Raw genomic sequence first — 21596 nt, 5'->3', positions numbered from 1 at the left:
CTGACCAAACTATAGCATCCACACAAGTGGGATAGCACAATATCCCACACAAGTGGGATATTGTGCTATTCTATTTGAAATCCATACACCCTTAGATACAGATGTTGACAAAGAGGGGGATTTTAAAAGGTCAAATATTTCATGTTCCATTTTCTATTGTACATTGAATATGTTTCCAAATTTTGACTTGTATTATGTCTATTATTGTGATTACAGCTTCTTCAGAGTGATAAGCTGTCTCTGTTTGCAGCATCATTACGTGTGTGTTTCATGCTCTTTGAATCCATGAGGACACACCTTAAGTTTCAGTTGGAGATGTACCTCCACAGACTCACGGAAATTATTGTCTCGGAATCGCCACGGATACCGTACGAACAACGGGAGATGGCAATAGATTCAATTGTACAGGTAAGAATTACTTGCTGAGTGCATGGTTGTAGACCTTACTTTACCGAGGTTCAATATATCAGATGCCTATTTTTCTTTTTCATTCTGCTTAACAATCTGTATATATGAATCAGTACATCATGGTGTGTTGGGGAATTTGCAAAGTAAACAATCTGTGGTTTGTGTGTGGGGAATGCATGAGGAGGAGAGAGGGATTGGTTTGAGGAAAGAAGAGGCAAGACATACACTAACATATAATCAAATTAAGTATTTCTTGGCCAAACTTGAACATGCGCGTTGCGTCCATGTAGTGTACTAAGCGTGTTCGCAGTGGAAGGCGCGTATATACTTTCTTCTGTACCGCGCTATATTCGTGTGTGTTTATCATGGAGCCACTAGCGTTCACAGTATTCCAGTTTGGCCAAGAAATACTTAATTTGATCATAGTTTTATGTAGTTCATGACTGATGGACATTTCCATGACTTGTTAACATGTATAATTGTAATATATTAAATATAACAGCTGAAAAAATAAGGAAAAAGCTGCATCAACACAAATATTGTGTGTGTATTCACCCCAAATTCATTAACCGTATGTATTTGGAGCCATTGTTTTTACAACACCTTTTACCAGTATATTTTGAACATAACAAATGACAGGAATATGTATTTTCAACATTCATCTTTATTTCAGTTATGGAGAATTCCATCTCTGGTAACTGAGCTCTACCTCAACTACGACTGTGATATCTACTGTAGTAATTTGTTTGAGGACCTCACAAAATTGCTATCCAAGGTAAGGCCAGTTTGTATTAGTTCTCAGCACAAAATGTTGAGATGTTGAAAAAGAAAATGTTTTTACTTGACAAGTACTGTATCAAGTAAGCAACAATTATTATGTCCGTCTCATCAGACTAGGGGACGAGCCATCTAATTTGAGAATATCTGTATGAATGAAGATGAAGTTCAAAATGAAAACATTTTTTGTTCAAAATTGTGAAGTTGCTAAATTATTTAATCTATGTATTTTTATGTGCTGCATTTTTGTAAAAAGGATGGAAATTCTGAAAAAAAGAACCAGAATGTGCATATATTGCAAAATGCAGATTGAGATTGAAATATTTCAAGTCGAGTAGACCATTTGTTTTCTTGAAATAATCTTTTAAGCGATTGATCTATAGCAACAAATGATCAAATGCCACAATGTGTTATCAATATAATATGCAGCAGCAATATTATTGTAAAATATATTTGCATAAGTAAACATAATATAAAGCATGCAAATTTTGCACACACATCTTCATCACCTTTATTATATGCGCTAATGAAAATCAGTTGTTCAGAAGTTCAATGAAAATGACGTCTTATGTGTTTGTGGAAATGACGTCTTATGTGTTTGTGTGTATCTGTGGGGGTGGTTGTGTGACTGTGTGTCCATGCATGTTCTCAAAGAAAATGATTAACTTTGGCATACAGTGTATGTTCAGTGATCTGTACAGCATGTGTTCTCTGTGCCAAGGATCATAAAAAATCAGCATGTTATATTTGTCAAATGTTTTACTCTTGTCATGTTTAGTGTGGTCAAACAGGGGTATATAGTGTTTTTATCTTCCTACGGCCCGTGCAGGCAGTTATGTCAGCACTAGGTACCTGTAATACCTGTGTACCAGTAAATTGTACTCGCATCACTGCCCGAGTAAGAAAAATAGTGACAGGATGGGCATCATCATTTGTGTCTGTGGTTGGCCCAGGGTGTAGGGAGGACATTGGTGTTGTAGAGGGATATACAATTTTCTTGCATGGTTATTGAACTTTAAATATGCTGTAGTACAATTTCTTCTACTACCCTATGATATTTGATCAGAAAAAAAGTAAACAAGATCCCTCTTTTGACCGATGTGGTATGAAACCTTGTGAAGCCAGGGTGAAAGGGGGATAGTGTATCTTGATACCTACACAGAATTTGATATACTCTGCAAACCAGGTTTAAGCTAGTCAAAAGACAAGATGCCAATTTCATGGGGAGGGGATATTAGTGAACCTAATAAGTAAACAGTAGAATCAACGTTGAAGTTGAAGTTAGAAAAGGTAAAATTCAGTGAAATTAATAATAAATCAATTTTCTCGACTGATTTCTTGTTTGTTTGCAGAATGTATTTCCTGTGTCAGACCTTCTCTATTCCAGCAAGCAATTTCAAGTGAATATTTTACATTTATTTATGTTATATTTCATTTATTGCAAGCAAATTTGTTTTGAGCATTTGTGTTTATTGTTAAGTGTTAGCTGTACACAATATTGACTGCTAAATTAACTGTTGGCATAGTAACTGTACATGTATATACTAGTGTATTTTGGATGACATGCTTACTTTCCGAATGGTGTACTACATTTGGTGTGAGATTATTTTGATCGTGGTTCAAGATAAAGTGGTGTAATCCAGTAACCTGTTAACTGCAAAATATGACATCACATTTCACAAATTGGTAGTGATTTTAATAGATATGTCACAAGTATGCATATGAACCTTAAATATATGTAGCATAAATTAAATCCTAAGCCTAACCGTAATGTTAGCATCAATATGCTTTGTCGTAGTGATTAAATAAACCCTTGGTTACTGGCTCACACCTGGAGGTAAACACGTACCTGGTGGATTACAATGGCATGATATTGTATTGTGATCGGTTTGATTGTGTTTGATGACATTTTGTCATGGGAACCAGTTAGCCAAGCAGTGTGAGGATTTGATGTCATTCTGTGATAGCGAATAGCAATACAACCTTACGCTTTAGCTTACTGTAATCTTAAATCTAATCCTAACTTTAACCCTAACCCTGATCCTAATTAGTATACTTACACCAGTTAGGCTTAATTTGCATAATTTTGACACATCAATAAAGTATTGCAGTAGCCAGGTGCTCATACATTCTCTGAATTCTCTGAATGTAATTATGAGGTTCTTCTTGTGAGTACACATGCTAATAATCTTTCAGTTTAAGAAATGTTTCAACAAAAGTGCCCCTCGCCCTCTATGCATGTCACCCAAAATGTAGAGTGTAGAAAGTTCTTAGGCTAACAGTTAGAATTAGTTAATTGGTTTTTATTTTATTCCAGCAGTTTTGCTAGCCTGTAGCCGTTAATGTTTTTGTTATTGACAGAATTGTTGTTATTTTAAGACAGACATTTCATGCACATTAACAAGATGACAGGTCTGTTAATAATGAGCCCAAGCCTCTGTATAAACATTTAAAGAATTAGGGGTTCATTCCTAGGATTGAGGGCATGATCGCTGTTTAAAAATCAACGATCATGCCAGAAATCCTATGAATGAACCCTGTTCATACATACCCAACATTCTGAACATTGTTAGCTATTCAATACAAATGAAAATAATAAGGGTTTACATACTCCATAACGTTTTCTTTCAAAAATTGGGAGAAAATAAGTAGGCCTACTTGCAGGAAGCAGCTCAGCTCATAAGGTCAATGGCCGGGAGTCAACGCGTTCATCTTTTGCGCTCTGTGTGAGATGGCGCGGTGACATCTGCGTCATCTGTAACACTAGCAAATCGTTGATCACGTTAATTTGGTTCCAATGCTGCGTAACGCAGCTTGTTTATGCCCTGCGTACTGGTCATAAACGGAATTTATGACCAGCAAAAAAGGGCCCAAATCCAATCAGAAATGTCGTTATATCATGAGTATGTATGAATGTTACATAAAAATGTTGAAATTTCTGTCTTTGAAATTTCTGTCTTAAATATCCTGTCCAAGTGCGCCATAATTATATTCTGTCACTATTCCATACCATTGTTAGTAGGACAGTGTGTTATTCCTTGTTCTATTGTCCATTAAAGTTGTCACTTCCATGATATGCATTTCATGCTTATCATGGTCAAAAATCTATAGCAGTTTGCATGGGGATCCTATGGTGCAAATTATGCTGCAGCTGCGTTTGCAACAGCAAATTATCACTTGTAAACGTGAAGCTAAATACTTGCACAAAGACTTGTAACAAACATTGACTGTGGAATTCTTCAAATCCATCATGACGTACCTCATACTGAAGCGTGATGAGGGATTAATTTGGACCAGCTATAACTAAAGTGTTATTTACCCAGCATGGTATTTTTGAGATTTGTGTGATTATCCCACAAAACCTGTTTAGAAAAACGTACAAACATGAACTGTTGGTGTCATGTCCCTCGTATAAATTTTGTAAAAACTTGACAAACACGAAAAACATTTTCACTTACAATGTATGCTATACCACACCATTGAGATAGAATGTACATGGTCCAAAGTTATTTGTCTATTACTTGTGATGGGCATGCATAACAATGCTTACAAAGAAATAAGAAATAGTTTTTTGAAACTAACATATTTACGTTTGACTTCATGAACTGCTGCCACTTTCTTTTAGACGCATAACGTTACGGCACATCACATTGCTAGCTGAAAGCGCACATTTTAGCTTTTGGTCACAAATGTTAAAATTATCTAACATGTTTATTTTATCTCTATTTATATAATTATATTATTAGTTTTTTCTTCATAGAAGTGTTTCGCATTGATGCATATTAACCTTGAAGCATTTAATAACTGTAACTTTCAGAATATACGCTGCAGTATGGTTTATATTTGTGATATTGGTTTTAGAAGTCACCCTACATGTAAAATTCCAGACTCGTAACCCCTTATGCCCTTGTAATATGAATGTTGTATAAATCCTCTATGTAGTATTTGGAGTGTGTGGCTTATATTCTGAAAGTTACTGGAATTATAGCATTTTTACATTTTCATTTTCAAATTAGCATCTTATCTGATAAATATTTTAAAGTTGTTATGAGAAGCCATTTAATATGACAAATATTACATTGAAATTTGACTTTATTTCCTGTTTTTGTTGCCCTTAGTAGTTGTTCTTGTGTATAGAGGTTGTTCTTTTTGCTTTTATACAAGTGTAAAAGGGACACCTGACGTGATGTAAAGAGTAATGTAAAAAATAAGTAATTCTTTACTCCTGCTGTTACTTCCAATGTTCAATAGTCCCTATAGTATAGCAACTATAGTGAAATGGTATATTTGTCACATTCTGTCTTATCAGTTTGTCCCATGACATGTTACCCTTGAGCTTGAAAACATCTTTCCAATGGCAGTTGTTGACTATGTGTTGTTACTTTATTTATAGGTTAATAGATGCGTATCACTTGTTGGGAGTGAAATTGTACAATATAATGCACACGTACCGAGAGGTTGATGCGTCTAATGCACGAGCCCCGAAAGGGGGAGTGCATTAGACGCATCAACATCTCAGTACAAGTGCATTATTTTGTACAATTTCTCGACCAACAAGTGATACGATTATTAACCTATTTCATACACTGAGAAAAAAATCCTGTGATTTTTGCATTTTTATAACAAAATTGTCACTAAAAATTTGGAAAATGCAGGCAAATATTAATACAACCACGTACAACCAAGTAAAATGAACACGTCTGAAAGCACTGCGCGTACTACGAGGAGTGGGCGCCCGTGCAATTGTATGCAACATTTATGCACAGCTAGTACTTTACTAACGGAGGTTCTGATTGGTTCTCACTATCTAGGAGTGTATGATGGCTCATTGGTGCCTTTTGCCTTGGCATAATTTGGTTCTGTTTGATCATAAATGCTTTGCAACAAAGATATTACGGTATGAATTTTGATACAAACAAAGAATCAGCATTAGGGAAGTTCAACGTCTTACCACTCAATAAGGTGATAAGCTGCAGTGGATGATTATGATATACCGTATTCGTCCGAGTATAGTCCCACGTTCGAGTATAGTCCCACCCCCCAGTTTTTGAAAAATTCCAGAAATTGTAAAAAATTGTTTATCAAAATGCATTGAATTTGAGTATAATCCCCCCCCCCCCCCCCACCCCCAATTGTGAAAAAATTTCACCTAAAAAATGGGTGGGACTATACTCGGACCAATACAGTATTAGTGCTCAGTTGACTCCTCTTATCATAAGCAAAAGTACAAGTAATTGGCTTTTCTTTCACTTGCTGTATATAACTTTACGATAGTTCCTGTTATGAATCTGTACAAAGATTATGGACTGTAAACCTTCTGGAATTTGTTCCATTTTCGATCATTTGTGAAGAAAAAAGTTAACTGTTTGTTACTCATATGTAAAACCCATATTTTCATCAAAACTATATGCAGTTGCTACATTGTCAACCATGATCACTTGCAGTAAATCGTTGTAAACTTTTGATGAGAGCGTATTTCTGCAATGTTGACAACTCACAACACATATGGCCGCAAAATTTACGATGGGTAAAGCACACATGTTAACATTGCTGAAGTACATTCTCGTCAAAGGTTACAGAATTTACTATAGTGTAGTAAATAATCATTTGTCAATTTGTGATCATAATATAGTCATCATATTCATTCACAGAAAATGCATTTGTAACTATTATCCATTTCACAGAAAAGCTGATATTTAGTACTATTTACATTATCAAACTATTTACAGTTAGTAAACAAAATGTTGTGCAGGAATATGTTGATCAGCTCATTTATCAGTAACATCTTGCTAATTCCTATATGACTTGTGAATAAAATCAACTCAGTAACAGCGATTAACAGTAGCTAAAGCCTCTCAAGTAGAAAGGGCAAGACATACAAACATGAAATAGTAAATAGTAACTAAAGATATCATAAAGCTAAGGCAACCGTTTCCTTTTTTGTTACCTCTAACAGAATGCATTTCCAGTGTCCGGGTCCCTGTACACCACGCATTTGCTGTCTCTCGATGCACTCCTTGCAGTAGTAGACAGCATCGAGGCCAACTGCCATCATCGGATCCTTAGCAACATGGCTGAGAAAGCCGAGAGGGACCGGGATCAGCGTGTAAACGGTTCTGACACCAGCTCGGGTATTACCATCCATGTTGAGGATGTATCCAAAGAGGTGGTGGCAGATGAGAAGGTATCATCTAAGGATGAGGGTGAAGAGGATGGAGCACTTGATGGGGAGGAGGAGGTTGGGATGCAGGCCACGCCCCCTACTACCGGTTATGCTATGGCACAGATGTTATCTGGGACATCTATTGAGACACTAGATAATTTAGGTGTGTACAGTTTAAAAGATATTGTGAAGTTCCCTCCAGGTTTAAGCTAAACACACACACAAATATATCTGATTTCCAAATTTCAACATCTCTTTCAGAAATTGAAGGATGATATGCTCAGAATCCATTATACACAGGACTAGTTTAAAGTGATAGGCATGTGAAAGCATAGGTCGCACGGTTTTTTCCTTCTAAATAAATAGTTGAATTTACCTCAAAGGAAATTCACCACTTAATCTCCCACACAGGGAGTGTGAATTTCAAATGGGGTTACCTGAATTGTTGATGACTCCATTTTAAATATACACCCCATGTGTGAGATATTATGGTCAAATTTTTCTTGGGTGGGGGGTGTATGGATTTCAACAGGAATAGCCCATATACCATGTTGCCTATATGTTTCCTGTTCAACTGCATGTAGAAAGAATTCATTCATAATATGTGACACGATCTGGTCCATGGGGGCCAAAGGAGGTATTTTTGAAAATTGAGTTACTGTAACTATTACATTACACATACAATAGGCTATCATTTACTGAAAACCCCAAAGGTCTGGCATACTTGGTTCTAAAGTTATGGCGTTTTTGATGTCTATTTTCTTATGTATTTTATTGTTTTTTACTCCATATTTTTACCTTTATCTCAGTTTCAAATTTGCGCCTTTGGCCCCCATGGACCAGATCATGTCACATATACTCAATATATTTGTCATATTTCCAGCCAAATTAAAGTATAATGGGTAAGATCGAAGGAAGCACCAGATGACCGCACCACAAATCACAGCTGTGTTTTGATTATTGTGTTTTCCTTCTTATTGTATAAAAGTGTAGAAAGGACTTACTCACTCATAATGTACTCAATATTCTTCATATTTGCAGCCAAATTAAAGTATAATGGTAAAATAGAAGGAAGCCCCAGCAGGAGAACAAGCCGATTTCCTCCATCACCAAACCTACCGACAACAGAGGACCTCATCAAAATCAAAACAAGAAAAAAGGTAATGATCTAACATGTTTGCTTTATATCACATGAATTCTTTACAGTTCATAGATTGCAATTCATTCAATACCTTATAATAGGGATAACCATCGAAATTTCATGTTGACCCTATTGCTACAAAAGATTGTTTTCTGAGTAGAACTAATCAACAGAAGTATTTTGGTGGTTAAATGGTCAAAATCGGGCAAAAACTTTTCGAATTATGAATTATCAAAGTTTCCCATTCTGACCGGTCATTGGAACGAAATAAAATGACAAGGTCCAAAAATAGCAGTTGGGAGCAAAATTGGCATAAGCATATATTTACCTTTATATATTTCTTTATTTTAACATATTTGCAAACATGAAACAAGCATATTGTGAAAGTATCAAAGGGTTTCTTATGAAATGGCACTTAACTAGTCACTGGCATAACTTATTTTTTCAAACCAAGGCATTGAAATCATGCATTTAGAGGACATTTGCCAAAAATCATCCAAGATAGCCGATATGGCACAAAATCAAAATTGCACTAAGTAGGTGAACTTTTTTTTCACAACCAAGAATTTCAATGTTATTGGGTTTAATATGACCAATTAGTAGGTGTATGTAAACAAAATTTTAAGTTTTGAAGGTCATTGACTCATTCACAACAATAGAGATTATCCTCATCATGCTCATGTGTATTCCTGTAGTATTCCTCATTCAAACCAAAGTAGCACTCAATACATTATGAGTATCTTTGTTCAAACCAATTCAATGCTTGACCTCGGAGTTACCTGCATGACTATCGCGGGCTATTTTGAAACAGTTATGGTTGCCCATTCAGGTACTTCTTTTGAAAGTCCTAAACAAGGTATAGCCAGCAGCAAGTTGTAGATATTATAGGCCTAAATATAAGAAAACGTTTAGGGTTAAGATCAGGTGAACAATACATCAAATGAGCACGAAACTTCACATTTATGTTCAGAAAGGTGTCTTCTTAACATGATTTGAAAGGAATATAAAAATTCAAAGGGAAGCTGGTGATTTAATTTGTAACTCGAGATCTACTTGTTCAATTTTTAACCTTTTTACAGAGGGTATGATAGAGGTATTACTGGCAACTCTGCCAAATTACAGCTCAGTAGGCCACGTTTTTTACCTGATCTTACTGATTTGAATATTTTGTGCCATTCTTGAGCAGTGCTAAACTCAGCCACTGGCAATTAAGCGCACTGTGGCGATGGACCAATTTTGACTCGCACTTACAGAAAAACAAAATAAGTTATGTTGCTGTAATTTGCAAGATAGTTACAAAATATAATTGGCAGTAACTTCCCCAAATTTTACAGAAAAATATTGAAAAATAAAAGAATGAGATCAATTTAGAAATGTATGTGCAAGCAGTGCACAGTTGAGCTCCCTGCATGTCTATGGGAGTGTTCTAATCAAGTTGATGGTTCATTGGTCATCCCTACTTATAACCCTTCCCACCTTAGCTAGATGCTGTATACATACCATACAAGTACAGTCAAAAGACTTTTTGGCATTGCATTTGCATATATATTGCATATTATTTGTATTTACACACCTTTGTTATTTACACACCTTTGTGTGGGGGCCACGAACCATGTAATTCTAGTTTTACACAAACTTTCTTTTATATTTGGTTTTCCTCTTTAAAACCTCTTCTTTGAACAATATGTTTGGGCCAGATGATGGACAGCGTGATCTTTGTGGGTAGTGTGAAAGTATTCTTTAGACTGAGCCCTTTATCTAACTACTGCTTATGTTTTTTGTGTGATGCTTCAAAAAAGTGCCGGACTCAAGAAAATATATGCATGCAACTTTGGTTGTGACCATAGCATTACTTCCAGTGTTCCTGTGTCATATGGCACCATTGCGGCAGGATCCCACTCTGAACGTCTTAAAAAATTGTGATAAAATACAAATGGGTTCAAGGGGTTAACTGGGAGAAAAGTCGGACACTTTATAACGCATATATTCGTCAGTATTTAACCCAGAATGTTGATGACTGTGGGTGCCAGTCTACTGATGCCCACAGCAAATCAAGCATATTGTCTTCCTATTATTGTTGTGTCACACACTTATTCATATTCTCTTTAATGAAGAGAGGTAATGAGTAGAAGTGCCTTGGTCATCCATACTAATTACCTGACCAGTAACCATGAGTTTGCAAGAATATCTTGTATGCCCTGTCTGAGAATCCACGGCACTGTGGAAGTTAGCTGTGAAATGTTTCCTATCTGAGATCAATCATGATTTTTTTGTTCTCTTTGTGACAGATCATATTAGCCGGCAGTGAGCAATTCAATCAGAAACCGTCCAAAGGGATAGCCTTCCTCCAGGAGCAAGGTATCCTTAAAGCACCATTGGACCCGGATCAGGTGGGTGGATTCCTGCGGGAAAACCCAAGACTGGACAAGAAACAGATCGGAGAGTATATCAGTGCCAAGAAGAATGCAAAAGTGTTGGAAGCATTTCTTAGGTAAGAAGTCTTACTCTGTCAGGGTAGTGTACAATCAAAAGAAACTTGTCTTGGTTAAAGCCAAATTACAAGCAAACTTTGGTCATATGTGCAACATGTTAGCATTCGCAATGGTTTTAGTCAGTTGAGGTCAACATTTCACTGAAGTTCCAAATCTAAAGTTTGTCTCATTTGGAAAAATTTGGCAGTGGCAAGGAGAGCATTTTGTTGAGAAATAGTCATGTTTTCGAATGAGACACCTTAAAGTTGTTCTCATTTTTTGCGACACTTTAACTTGGCTGTTCATTCCTATTCGGCAGCGAAGTGGTTACATAACTCCTTGGTAACTGGATCATGCACCTTTTGGAATTTGTAGTACATGCCATAGACTTTGTGTTGCGATCATTTCGATCATGGTGCAGAACTCAAAAGCGTGATCCAGTTAACATAGACCATTCCTATAATTGGCAACTACTTCGATGGTCTATACATAAGCCATGATGATATAAAGTATGACGTAATTTTCTGTACCTTATATACAGGACATTTGTGTTTGAGGGCGCTCGTATAGATGAAGCCTTGCGTATGTATCTGGAGACATTCCGACTGCCAGGAGAGGCACCTGTTATTCAACATCTTATGGAACATTTCTCTGAACACTGGCATGTAAGTATATCACTCTCATACATCTAAAAACTATCTTACTTTTCTTGACTTCGAGAGTATAAGTTGCTGTTCCTTGGCCTTCCTGTGAGAGTGCTGCATTCATTCCTATCTATAGAGTGTATGCAATAAACCCAAGTGGAACGAGAGTTGCTAAGTAACCGCTACCCGAACCATAAACACATGCATGATCAGACTACAAGTGTTCAATTTCCCCATAGCTTCCCACGTTGTACACATGTCAGTCGAATTTGGCGGTGTTGGTTTGTTTGTCCTCCAAGTTATAGCATTGTTCACTTTGTGTTGAACATTGTACGTGGGCCTCACTGTAATATCTCAAAGATAACTGTGATCATCATTTCAAGAGGTCACTCTCCCGATTAAGCTAAACAACCTATGTGGAGGAATTTTATGCATGAGCAATCACATCAATGACGTAGTAATGAATACCCTCTATTATTTGCAAATTCTTAGTCACTGGTTGTGGTTTAACTTGTAAGCACTGAATTTCATTAGTTCCTACATGTTGTCTATCACACGGTAGAGGATATGATCCACATTGTTATGGAAAACGCTTGTCGGGATAGTGCGCAGGCATCCACTACTCAAAATATTGGACCTGCCTGTTGTCTATCACACGGTAGAGGATAGTAAAAATAAAAATTCCTATCGTTTATTCTCTAAGTGTTCTACCTTGCAGAACACTAAAAGAAAAAATGTAAATAAAACTATAACAGATTTCAAATGATATAAGGAAAGCACGTTGGCCTAGCGGAACGGGCACTGACTCATAATCGGAAGGTTGCCGGTTCGAGCCCCAGCGACGCCATCGTGTCGTGCCCTTAGGCTTGAGTAAGGCACTTTATCTCGATTACTCCTCTCCACCCAGGTGTTGAAATGGGTACCGGCATTCTTAAATGCTGGGAAGGTAACAGACTCGCTGTAGAGGAGGTGTAACGATCCCCCTATAGCAACATTACATGGAGGAGTCTGGCCCAATCGCCAATGAAAGAGAGATGGGCACTCCGATCACTGTTTATACAGGATCGTCTCCTTTACCTTACCTTTTACCTTTTACCTTACCAAATGATATACAAATAAATTCAGGTGTATCCATTTTCTGAAAATCTGAAACTGAATTTTGTCTTCTCCTTCTAGATGGGAATTCTGTATTAACTGAATGATATTTTCTTGTTTTGGTTTTTGTTTTGTCACAGATAACCAACAAAGAACCATTTGCCAACCATGACGCAGCTTTCACTCTGGCATATGCTGTTATAATGCTGAACGTTGATCAACATAACCAGAATGCTAAGAAGCAGAACATTCCTATGACAGTAGATGTAAGTCAGTGTAGCCATGCATTTGGCTCTTCCAGTTGAAATCCACACCCCTTATGGAAGACATGACCATAATCTCCCACATGGGGGGTACAGATTTCAAATGGAGTTGTCCATCCAGGTAACCCCATTTGAAATGCACACTCCATGTGTGGGAGATTAAGGTCATGTCTTCCATAGTGGGTGTATGGATTTCAACTGGAATAGCCCCTTCTAATCTGGAACAGCCCATTCTGGACTTATTTATATACTCTAGGATAAGAGTTAGACCTAAAAAAAAAATTTGTCTGACTGACCCTAAAAATAGGCCCAACCCTAGACTTTTTTCTTATTTTTATAATAAAAATTTTCAAAAATTAAAAAAAAAATAAACAAAAAGTTCAAATTCTTTTATCATATGCAATGTGTGTGTAAAAAGAAATTAAAAAAAAAATTGCTGACCAACCTACCCTAATTTTTTTTAATGTTACGCCAATCAAACTAGGCCTTTATTTGCACGTAAGAAGTCAGTCGTTGATCTTCTGAATATTTGATGAATATTGAGTAGACCGGCATAACCAATGATACAATGATAAAAATTGGGATTAAAAATGAGCATCCCAGTTTTCTCATGAATAACCCTCTCTTGCTCTGATCAAGTGTGGCTATCTGTCCTGCTTGAATGCCTTCATCATACATTACCACATGATGAATTTAGGCTACAAAGTTTACATAGGTGTACTCGGGCACAATTAATTGGTTTCCAATTGTTTTTTGTTCCGTTTTTGTGACAGAATTTTAAGAAGAATGTGAGCAAAGTAAACGGAGGTCAGGACTTTGAGCCAGACATGCTGGGAGAAATCTTCAATGCAATAAAGTAAGTTCATGATAAGCAGAATGCAACTCCTTGGCACAGTCTATAGTCTATCTTGTCTAAAGTTGAAAGCAACGCCATATTAGATTTTGCAGTGCCAGATTCGAATCATGCGACGTATACACATGCATTGGAGGGTGATATGTCCGTACACTGGCAAGCGCACCGATTCGAATCTGTGTCAGCGAAATTCACCATGGCTTTGCTCTCAACTTGAGATGCATGAGACACACTATTATTGCTTTGCCTGTTTATCACATGAGAAGGACCAGTCCACACTCGGGTCACTGTCATGTATTGTCAACATCACATGTATCAAAGGGGTCCAATAATTTGTACGTTGACGGGTCACATTCTCTATACAATACCCGCGGGAGAAAGTTCCCTGAAAACAATCAAATCAAAATTAGGCTCTGAAAAGTACATCAAATTATTGCCATGGATGTTTTCTACATGAGGAAAAAATAAATTACGATTTAAGGTTGATGGCCTCATGTTTTGAAAAGTACCATGAGCATGTTTTAGGTAGAAAAAATAGTGCAAAAACAAATCAAGAAAGATCAAGGATAATTTAAATAAGTATATGAAATACCAGAGACATAATTTCTTTCACAACTATGATATTTATTTGTTGAGAAAAATCACTATGAAGGCAACATCCCCTATACATTAATCAGTTTGACAGTGACTACAATCGTTGATTTAGTTGTTTCCCTGTGCTTTTATAGAACATAGCGGCCAGGGAGATTTTCTAAGTATTTTATTTCGATAAAATACTGTAAAGATATGCCTAATGGTGATGGGCTTCCTTGACATATCTGGAATGTTAGGCACAAACTAAAAGTGCCCTCCCATAAAAAATCCCACCAGGAAATAAGGGCACAGACCCATATTTGGGATTTTAAGATCAGGGAGTTCTCTATTTGTACATGAAATGTATCGTAAGGCAAGGAGCCCATGTGTGCTATTAGGCAGATCTTTATGGTAGCCCATCTGAACAACAAGTTGCACTTAATTCACTTCACACAAAAATTATCAAGTGGTTATAGACGAATCCAATTTCACGCATTCATACTCCTCAATGGCAGCCATTAGCCGCGACGGGGACCCAAGTATCTCACCTAAAATGTGAGATGATGCGGCCTTGAAGGGTATTATAAACTGCATTCTATCACCTGTGTTACACGTAGACAAAAGAATGATGACAGTTTACAACACAAAAGAATCTAACATCAAATTTTAAGCGGGTTTAATCCACCCAATTGGGTACTCACAACACCTGTTTGGTGCATGCGGGGAATCAAATATGGCTGACCAAATCCTGACCATGACTTGGCTCGTTGGATTCGTCTATAGGTTCACATTGCAAACTTAAACATAGAGTAGAAATAGCAGTTTTTGAGCCTTAAACAACATAACAAAACTTCAAATATTGAACATGAAACTTGATCCACATCGTGTGTGCTACCAAACAAGGCAAGTTAAACAAGAATTGCTTTTGAAATATCTTCAGGACAATGGTTTAGAAACCATTCTTTTAATATTGTGCACAATTGTTTTATTCCCCATAGAGTTTATGTATCGACAATGAAGTTTATGTATCGACATGTTAGCAAATTCATGAAGAAATGTGTGTACTCCCAAGTTATAGTATCGACATGTGAGCAAACACATGAAGCATCTACTTTCTTTGTGGTCTACAGTTTCCATTGATTCACCAGATATTCTGGTTTCATTTCCTCGTGGACTATTATGTAGTGACACTTTTTCCTTATACCAGCTTTTATAAACTATTATTTATAAAGCAAACATGTACAGCCATGGGTTGATTCACTGACAGTCGTGATTTATTGTAGATCCTACAATCCATTTCAATTCAAGCCCATTGTACCTCTAACATATAAATTTTAAAGCATAGAATTTAAATGGAGATCACCTTTATTTGATATATAATTCATCGCAAGCCCTTCAATCCATCAAGTCCAAACCCATCATTACTCTAACATATAAATATTATAACATAGAATTTACATAGAAATCACTTCAATTTGATATTTTTCGTTATAAGTCCTTAAATCCATTTCTAGTCCAAACCATATACAACTCTTGCATACATATATTATGATATACAATTTTCTTAGAGATCACCTATCTATTTGATATGATTTTAAAGAGTACATTACATTTATATTACATTTTATTATAACAGTTAGTAATTTTATATATTGGGTTTGAATATATCTGTGTGCTATACTTGAAAGCGTCGATCTAATGGCACTGGCCTTTTGAGTTCTTCTCTAATGCTCCGCCAGAATAGGTATTGTGCATACCCGTCTGCTGGCCATCTAAAGCACTGAACTCTACAGAATAATTGTCTTAGCAGTAGAGTCAATCTCCTTTGAGGAAGCTCTTCCAGGAGTACAAAGATCAGGACATTTGGATTCTCCTCCAGAACCCTACTATGTGCCATGTTTAGTTCAAAGTGACACCAGTTGTCGTCAACAAAATGAGGCGAGAGTATTGCTATAACTTTGCGACTTCTCTGCATGTGAAGTGACAATTCATTGAAGATGAGTCTGCCTGCGCGTATGTCTCTGGTCTTAACGCGGCTGTGTACTCTAGCCATTGTTTCTTTCTCAAAATTGAGTTTTTATGATATGTTTGTACCTTGTTATGTTTTTTATAAATACAAGGAATGAAAATCCAGATTTGTAAACTCCAACTGCAATATTTTAAGGATTTTATTTCACTATTCCACTCGTGTTTGAAATCGAAAAGGAAAGAAAATCTTTGTTGTACCAGCAAGGTACACGCGCATAATAACTCATCGCGTTGCGTGATCGCGCGTAATTTGTTAACGCACAAACACGCGACGCTTATCTGCATGCTTGTGGCGCATCTTATGGAAACACCACGGAAGCACTGATTTCACAAAAACCTAGTGGTCAAATGGCTCCGTTTTAGCTGATAAAATGTGGGTTTTTCAAGTTCTTTCCCCGATTTAAATATCAAGTTATGAATGGATTTCGCTCAAACTTCTCAAGGGGCTGTGGATTTACCCGATGTTCACGTAATATAAGTTACAAAACCGAAAACTGTCGCATTCTCCTGTGAGATTCGATGAAAGTGCAAAATGTGACCACTTTAAACTTCAACGGCCATTATTTCAATGTTCATTTTCTCGGTAAAATGACGATTTAGGTACACGATAACTCAATAAATACAGCATCTATAGGTAAGCAAATATGATCATCGTAAAAAGCATGATCGACTCAAGAAACGGTTTTCTCATTTTTTATATTTTGGTCTATTTCCGATTTTGGGCATCATTTTGTGCAAATAGGCGTTTTTGAATTTTAAAAAGTTCATTTTGATGCCTTGTATGGTCAATATCTCAAAAAATAAGGCTAATATCAAAAAAATAAAAAAAACGTTTTTGGAATGGAGCCTCAAGATTGAGCTAAAAACAAAATAAAATATTTTGGAAAGAGTGTTTTTTGTTATGATGTACCTAACAAATATTGCCAAAAACTCACTTTTTTTTTGATTTTCTTCAAAATTGTTGTTTTTACCCCAAATCTGTATTTATATTAAGATTTATTGATGTCTTGCCTTCATAAAATGTATACTTTTATATGTTTTATGCGAGTAATTACAAAGTTATTGCACTTTTACTACATGCATGTCTGAGAGTACACAGCCACCTTAAGACAAAGTCTGAATGGTTCTTCACCTTCCTCAATGTTGACTAGAAGTTCACCATCTACCCACTCTTCATCTTGTCCATGGTATATCACATAAGCATCATATCGAGGTACACCATCCTCATCTTCATCATCACCAAGAACATCATCATCATTATTGATCACATAGTTCTGATATGGTCTTCTGTTGAACAGAAGGAAGCGTATGTATTGAATATGCCAGCGATACCGCACTATTAGTAACGTTGCAATAAATACAAGCAGGAAACATGCTATGCTAATGGAAATGTACATCCACAGTTTAGATTTGCAGTCCAAATCTATCTCAGTTATACCCTGTCCTTGCTTGGAATTTGGTAGTTTGCAACAGTAATTGTTGTCATCAATAAAGTAACCAAAAAGATCAGCTTCTTTGTCTGTTAACAACCAATGCTTTAATGGCATGATGTTGCAATCACACACTAGCGCATTATTGTTTAAATCCAAACTTTGAAGCTCTGAGTGACTTGATAGAAGTGACTGTGGGACAGATGTTATTTTGTTACCACTCAGAAACAATTTGTGCATATTATGCATATTGCATAGGTTGCTGAGTGCTGTAAGTCGATTGTCGCTTAAATCCAATTGTGTCAAATTGCTCAGTAAGATTGCCTCTTCTTTGTCAATTGCAGAAATTTTATTGGACCGTAAGTCAAGAATTTGTAGATTGTGTGATTTAATCAGTTTCAGCACTGTTTTTATTTTGCTTTGATTATACGGTGGATTGGTAGTCTGAATGTTAACCAAAGAAAGTATCTGTAAATCAGGTGCATATATCTCATAAGTAAATCCAAACCTATTACCAATGATAGTTTCATCAAGACGTAGGTCTTCAAGGTTTGAACATATGCCATTACCAAAATAAATTTCATAAAATGAGGCATCAAAGGTTTTCAGATCGGGTATATATTGACAAATATCTGCTACATAGATATTTGAAGGATATACCATTTCTATTGACCCTTTATTAATCAGTAATGTGTTCAAATTTGGGTTACATGGAGAGGAGCTATATGGCAAAGAACCTAACAAACTGTTATCTGATATATTTAACTTTTCAAGTGACCGAATCAGACAGACCTGATCATAATGAATATAGTCTATGTTATTTCCAGCCAAGTTCAGAACCTTGAGAGAATTGTATGTGTTAAATATTTGTAGTGCACCTGATGCAAATACATTCAAAAGTACATAGTGCACATGTAATTCTCGTAGGTTTTTTAAGCCATCAAAAGTCTTTGCTGAGAACCTCTTGATTGGTTGAGGATTGGTAGGATTCCCAAGTATCTTAAGCACATGAAGACTCGGAAACCACTTGAAAGGGGAACCTTCGATCGAATATTCATCTGCATTGATTATGAGTTTAGTTAAAGTTTCATTCCATTTTGACAAGCATTCAAATGTTGTGGAGTTTAAGCTGACGGTACTTACTATAGATTTTGATGTCACAAATAAGCTTAAGCTTTGAAGTGTTGAATTCAGTGAGTTTAAATCATGTATGACTTCATTGACATCTTTGAATAAGGGTGTTATAATAGATAGGCTTTTGAGGTAATGTAGGTACTTATAAAGAGAGAACAGGTCATTGGAGAAACCTATAAGGGTTTCCAATGGAATTTCTGTAAAGTATTCATTAGTTATGTTTATGCCAGCATCACCAACCAAAATTAATTCCTGCAGTGAGAGAAGTGGGCAAACATTGATATTGACACAGCCTCCGCTGTGGCCCTCAATGGTCAATTTCAAGATTAGCAATTTGTTAAGTCCAGTGAAGAGATATTTTGTGGCATTACAATCAGACGATATTGAGGTTATTTGCATTGTAAGCCTCTGTAGAGATGAGAGGTTAATAAAAGGGGTCTTTGTTACATTGGTCAAACTTTCAAAAGTAATGGAAATGATCTTCAAATTTGTCAATGTTCCAAGTGCTGACGAAGTGAGACAGGTGATGGGATTCATTGGAAGATGAAGAATGTATAATGAAGCAAGATCTTGAAATGGAGTACCAATCAGTTTTTTCAAGCGATTGTGTGACAAGTCCAGCCTTAAGAGTCGGTGTAGCCCTTTGAAGCTATTGTCATAGATATAAGAGATATGGTTTGAAGACAAGTTCAGATCAACCAAGTTGTTCAGTCCATTGAATGCGTCGTCAGGAATAACATTAAGCTGGTTTCTATCCAAAGCAAGTCCTGTCAGAGAAGCGTTGTTTGGTAAAAGTGGTATGCACACTAGGTTTCTGGCGCTACAATCTAGCACTGTAATATCGTAGACTTTACAAGCGATACTTCCTGATGAGTAACATGGTGACTGGTGAGTGGTTGCTGAAGTCAGCACAAGTCTGTAGCACAATAAGAGTATGCTGATGTATTGTAGTATATTCACAGCCATGTTGAAAAAATGAGAAGAGAACTAAAATTCATAAAATGTTTTTCACATTATATAGAAGTGCTAAACATCACAAGTTTGCACTCCTAAGTTACAGTATCGACACATGAACAAATATATGAAGTATGTGTATAGAAAAAGTTATATTTAAAAGTTATAGTATCGACATGTGAGTAAACACAGGAAGTGTCAACTTTCTGTGGTGGTCTGCAGTTTCCATTGATTTACCAGTTATTCTGGTTTCATTTATTAGGCTATTTGTTGGGAAGTTGGTTGGTAGGGTAGCATGGTTAGTTTTTTAAAAGATGTATGGAGTTTCACTTTATCACACCAGAATTTTAACATAACAAAATTTCAAATATTGAACATGAAACTTGATCCATTATAAGATGGTAAGGCCATCTTAATTAAATCCTGTGTCTCAAAGCTGCCGTGCGTGTTAGTAAAATTGTGCGTGTTGTCCTCTTTGAAAATCAAGAAATTCATTTTTTTTATCTCTTTTTATTATTTTTTTTTAACAAAAGGCAAAAATAAAACTCAAAATTAGTATTTGATTTCAAGTTTTCGATTTTTTTTTCGCAAACTTTGGACACGAAAATAATAGAGAAGAATAATAGTTTGTAGCAGTGACTTTTTTGTCTGCTATTCCAACATTTACAACATTGGATATTATTTGCACAAAATGCTTGTCCGAAATCCTGTACTGACACATAAAAAAAAAAACCACCGCATTCCACATTAGGTTTTGAATTTCTCACAAGCTTTGAGACACAGGATTTAATTAAGATGGCCCAAGTTAAAGAAGAATTGCTTTTCAAAGATCTTCAGAACAGGGATTTTGAACCCCTTATTTCAATATGAAGCATACTTATTGTTTTATTCCCCATAAAGTTTGCACTACCATATAAGTTATAGTATCGACACATGAGTTCATCCACATTGCTTGTACTACCAAACATGGCAAGTTAAACAAGAATTGCTTTTGAAATAACTTCAGGACAATGATTTAGAATATAAACCTTATTTCAATATCGAGTGCAATTGTTTTATTCCCCATAGAGTTTGAACTGCCAAAAAAGTTATAGTATCGACACGTGAGGAAACACATGAAGTATCTACTTTCTTTGTGGTGTACAGTTTCCATTGATTTTATCAGTTATTCTTGTTTCATTTCCTGATTATGTAGGAACACTTTTACTTTATACCAGCTCATGGTATTACTACTCTAGCTAAGCAAACATGTAGTCATGTACAGCCATGGTTTGATTCACTGGCAGTTGAGATTTATCATACAATCCATCACAAGTCCATGTCCACCGTAACTCTAACATACATATATTATAACATAGAATTGAAATGGAGATCACCTATATTTGATCTCAAGTCCAAACCTGTCATTACTCTAACATATAAGTATTATAACATAGAATTAACATGGAGATCACCTATATTTGAAATATTATTCGTCAGATGTCCTTATATCCCAAGTCCAAACCCATTGAACTCTTACATACAAATTATATTTTGTTCGCATGATGACGCAATAGCATCACGTGGGATACCTGCTTGTGCCTACGCTTTCTGAATTGAGGTTTTTTGATGTTTGGTACGGTTAGGGTTAATCCATTTCTAGTCCAAACTCATCGTAACTCT

The 21596-nt window shown here is 36.2% G+C and overlaps 1 protein-coding gene across 4 annotated transcripts in view; it reads left to right on the top strand.

Annotated features, from left to right (window-relative positions):
* Positions 1–21596, top strand: part of LOC140171601 (Golgi-specific brefeldin A-resistance guanine nucleotide exchange factor 1-like) — a 69262-nt gene that overhangs the window by 25823 nt on the left and 21843 nt on the right. For 3 of the 4 annotated variants that reach the window (XM_072194883.1, XM_072194881.1, XM_072194882.1), the window contains exons 12-20: positions 217–408; positions 1082–1183; positions 2538–2585; positions 7142–7511; positions 8390–8508; positions 10778–10980; positions 11502–11625; positions 12840–12965; positions 13736–13818. In XM_072194883.1, the coding sequence (XP_072050984.1) occupies positions 217–408; positions 1082–1183; positions 2538–2585; positions 7142–7511; positions 8390–8508; positions 10778–10980; positions 11502–11625; positions 12840–12965; positions 13736–13818 (1367 nt within the window). The remainder of the gene's footprint in view (positions 1–216; positions 409–1081; positions 1184–2537; positions 2586–7141; positions 7512–8389; positions 8509–10777; positions 10981–11501; positions 11626–12839; positions 12966–13735; positions 13819–21596) is intronic. The other variant, XM_072194884.1, reaches the window with a different exon arrangement.

This window comes from Amphiura filiformis, chromosome 15 (assembly GCF_039555335.1).
Source record: "Amphiura filiformis chromosome 15, Afil_fr2py, whole genome shotgun sequence".
NCBI lineage: Eukaryota > Metazoa > Echinodermata > Ophiuroidea > Amphilepidida > Amphiuridae > Amphiura > Amphiura filiformis.
Note: the sequence above shows the minus strand (reverse complement) of the source record. Positions and strands in the feature narration are given on the sequence as shown.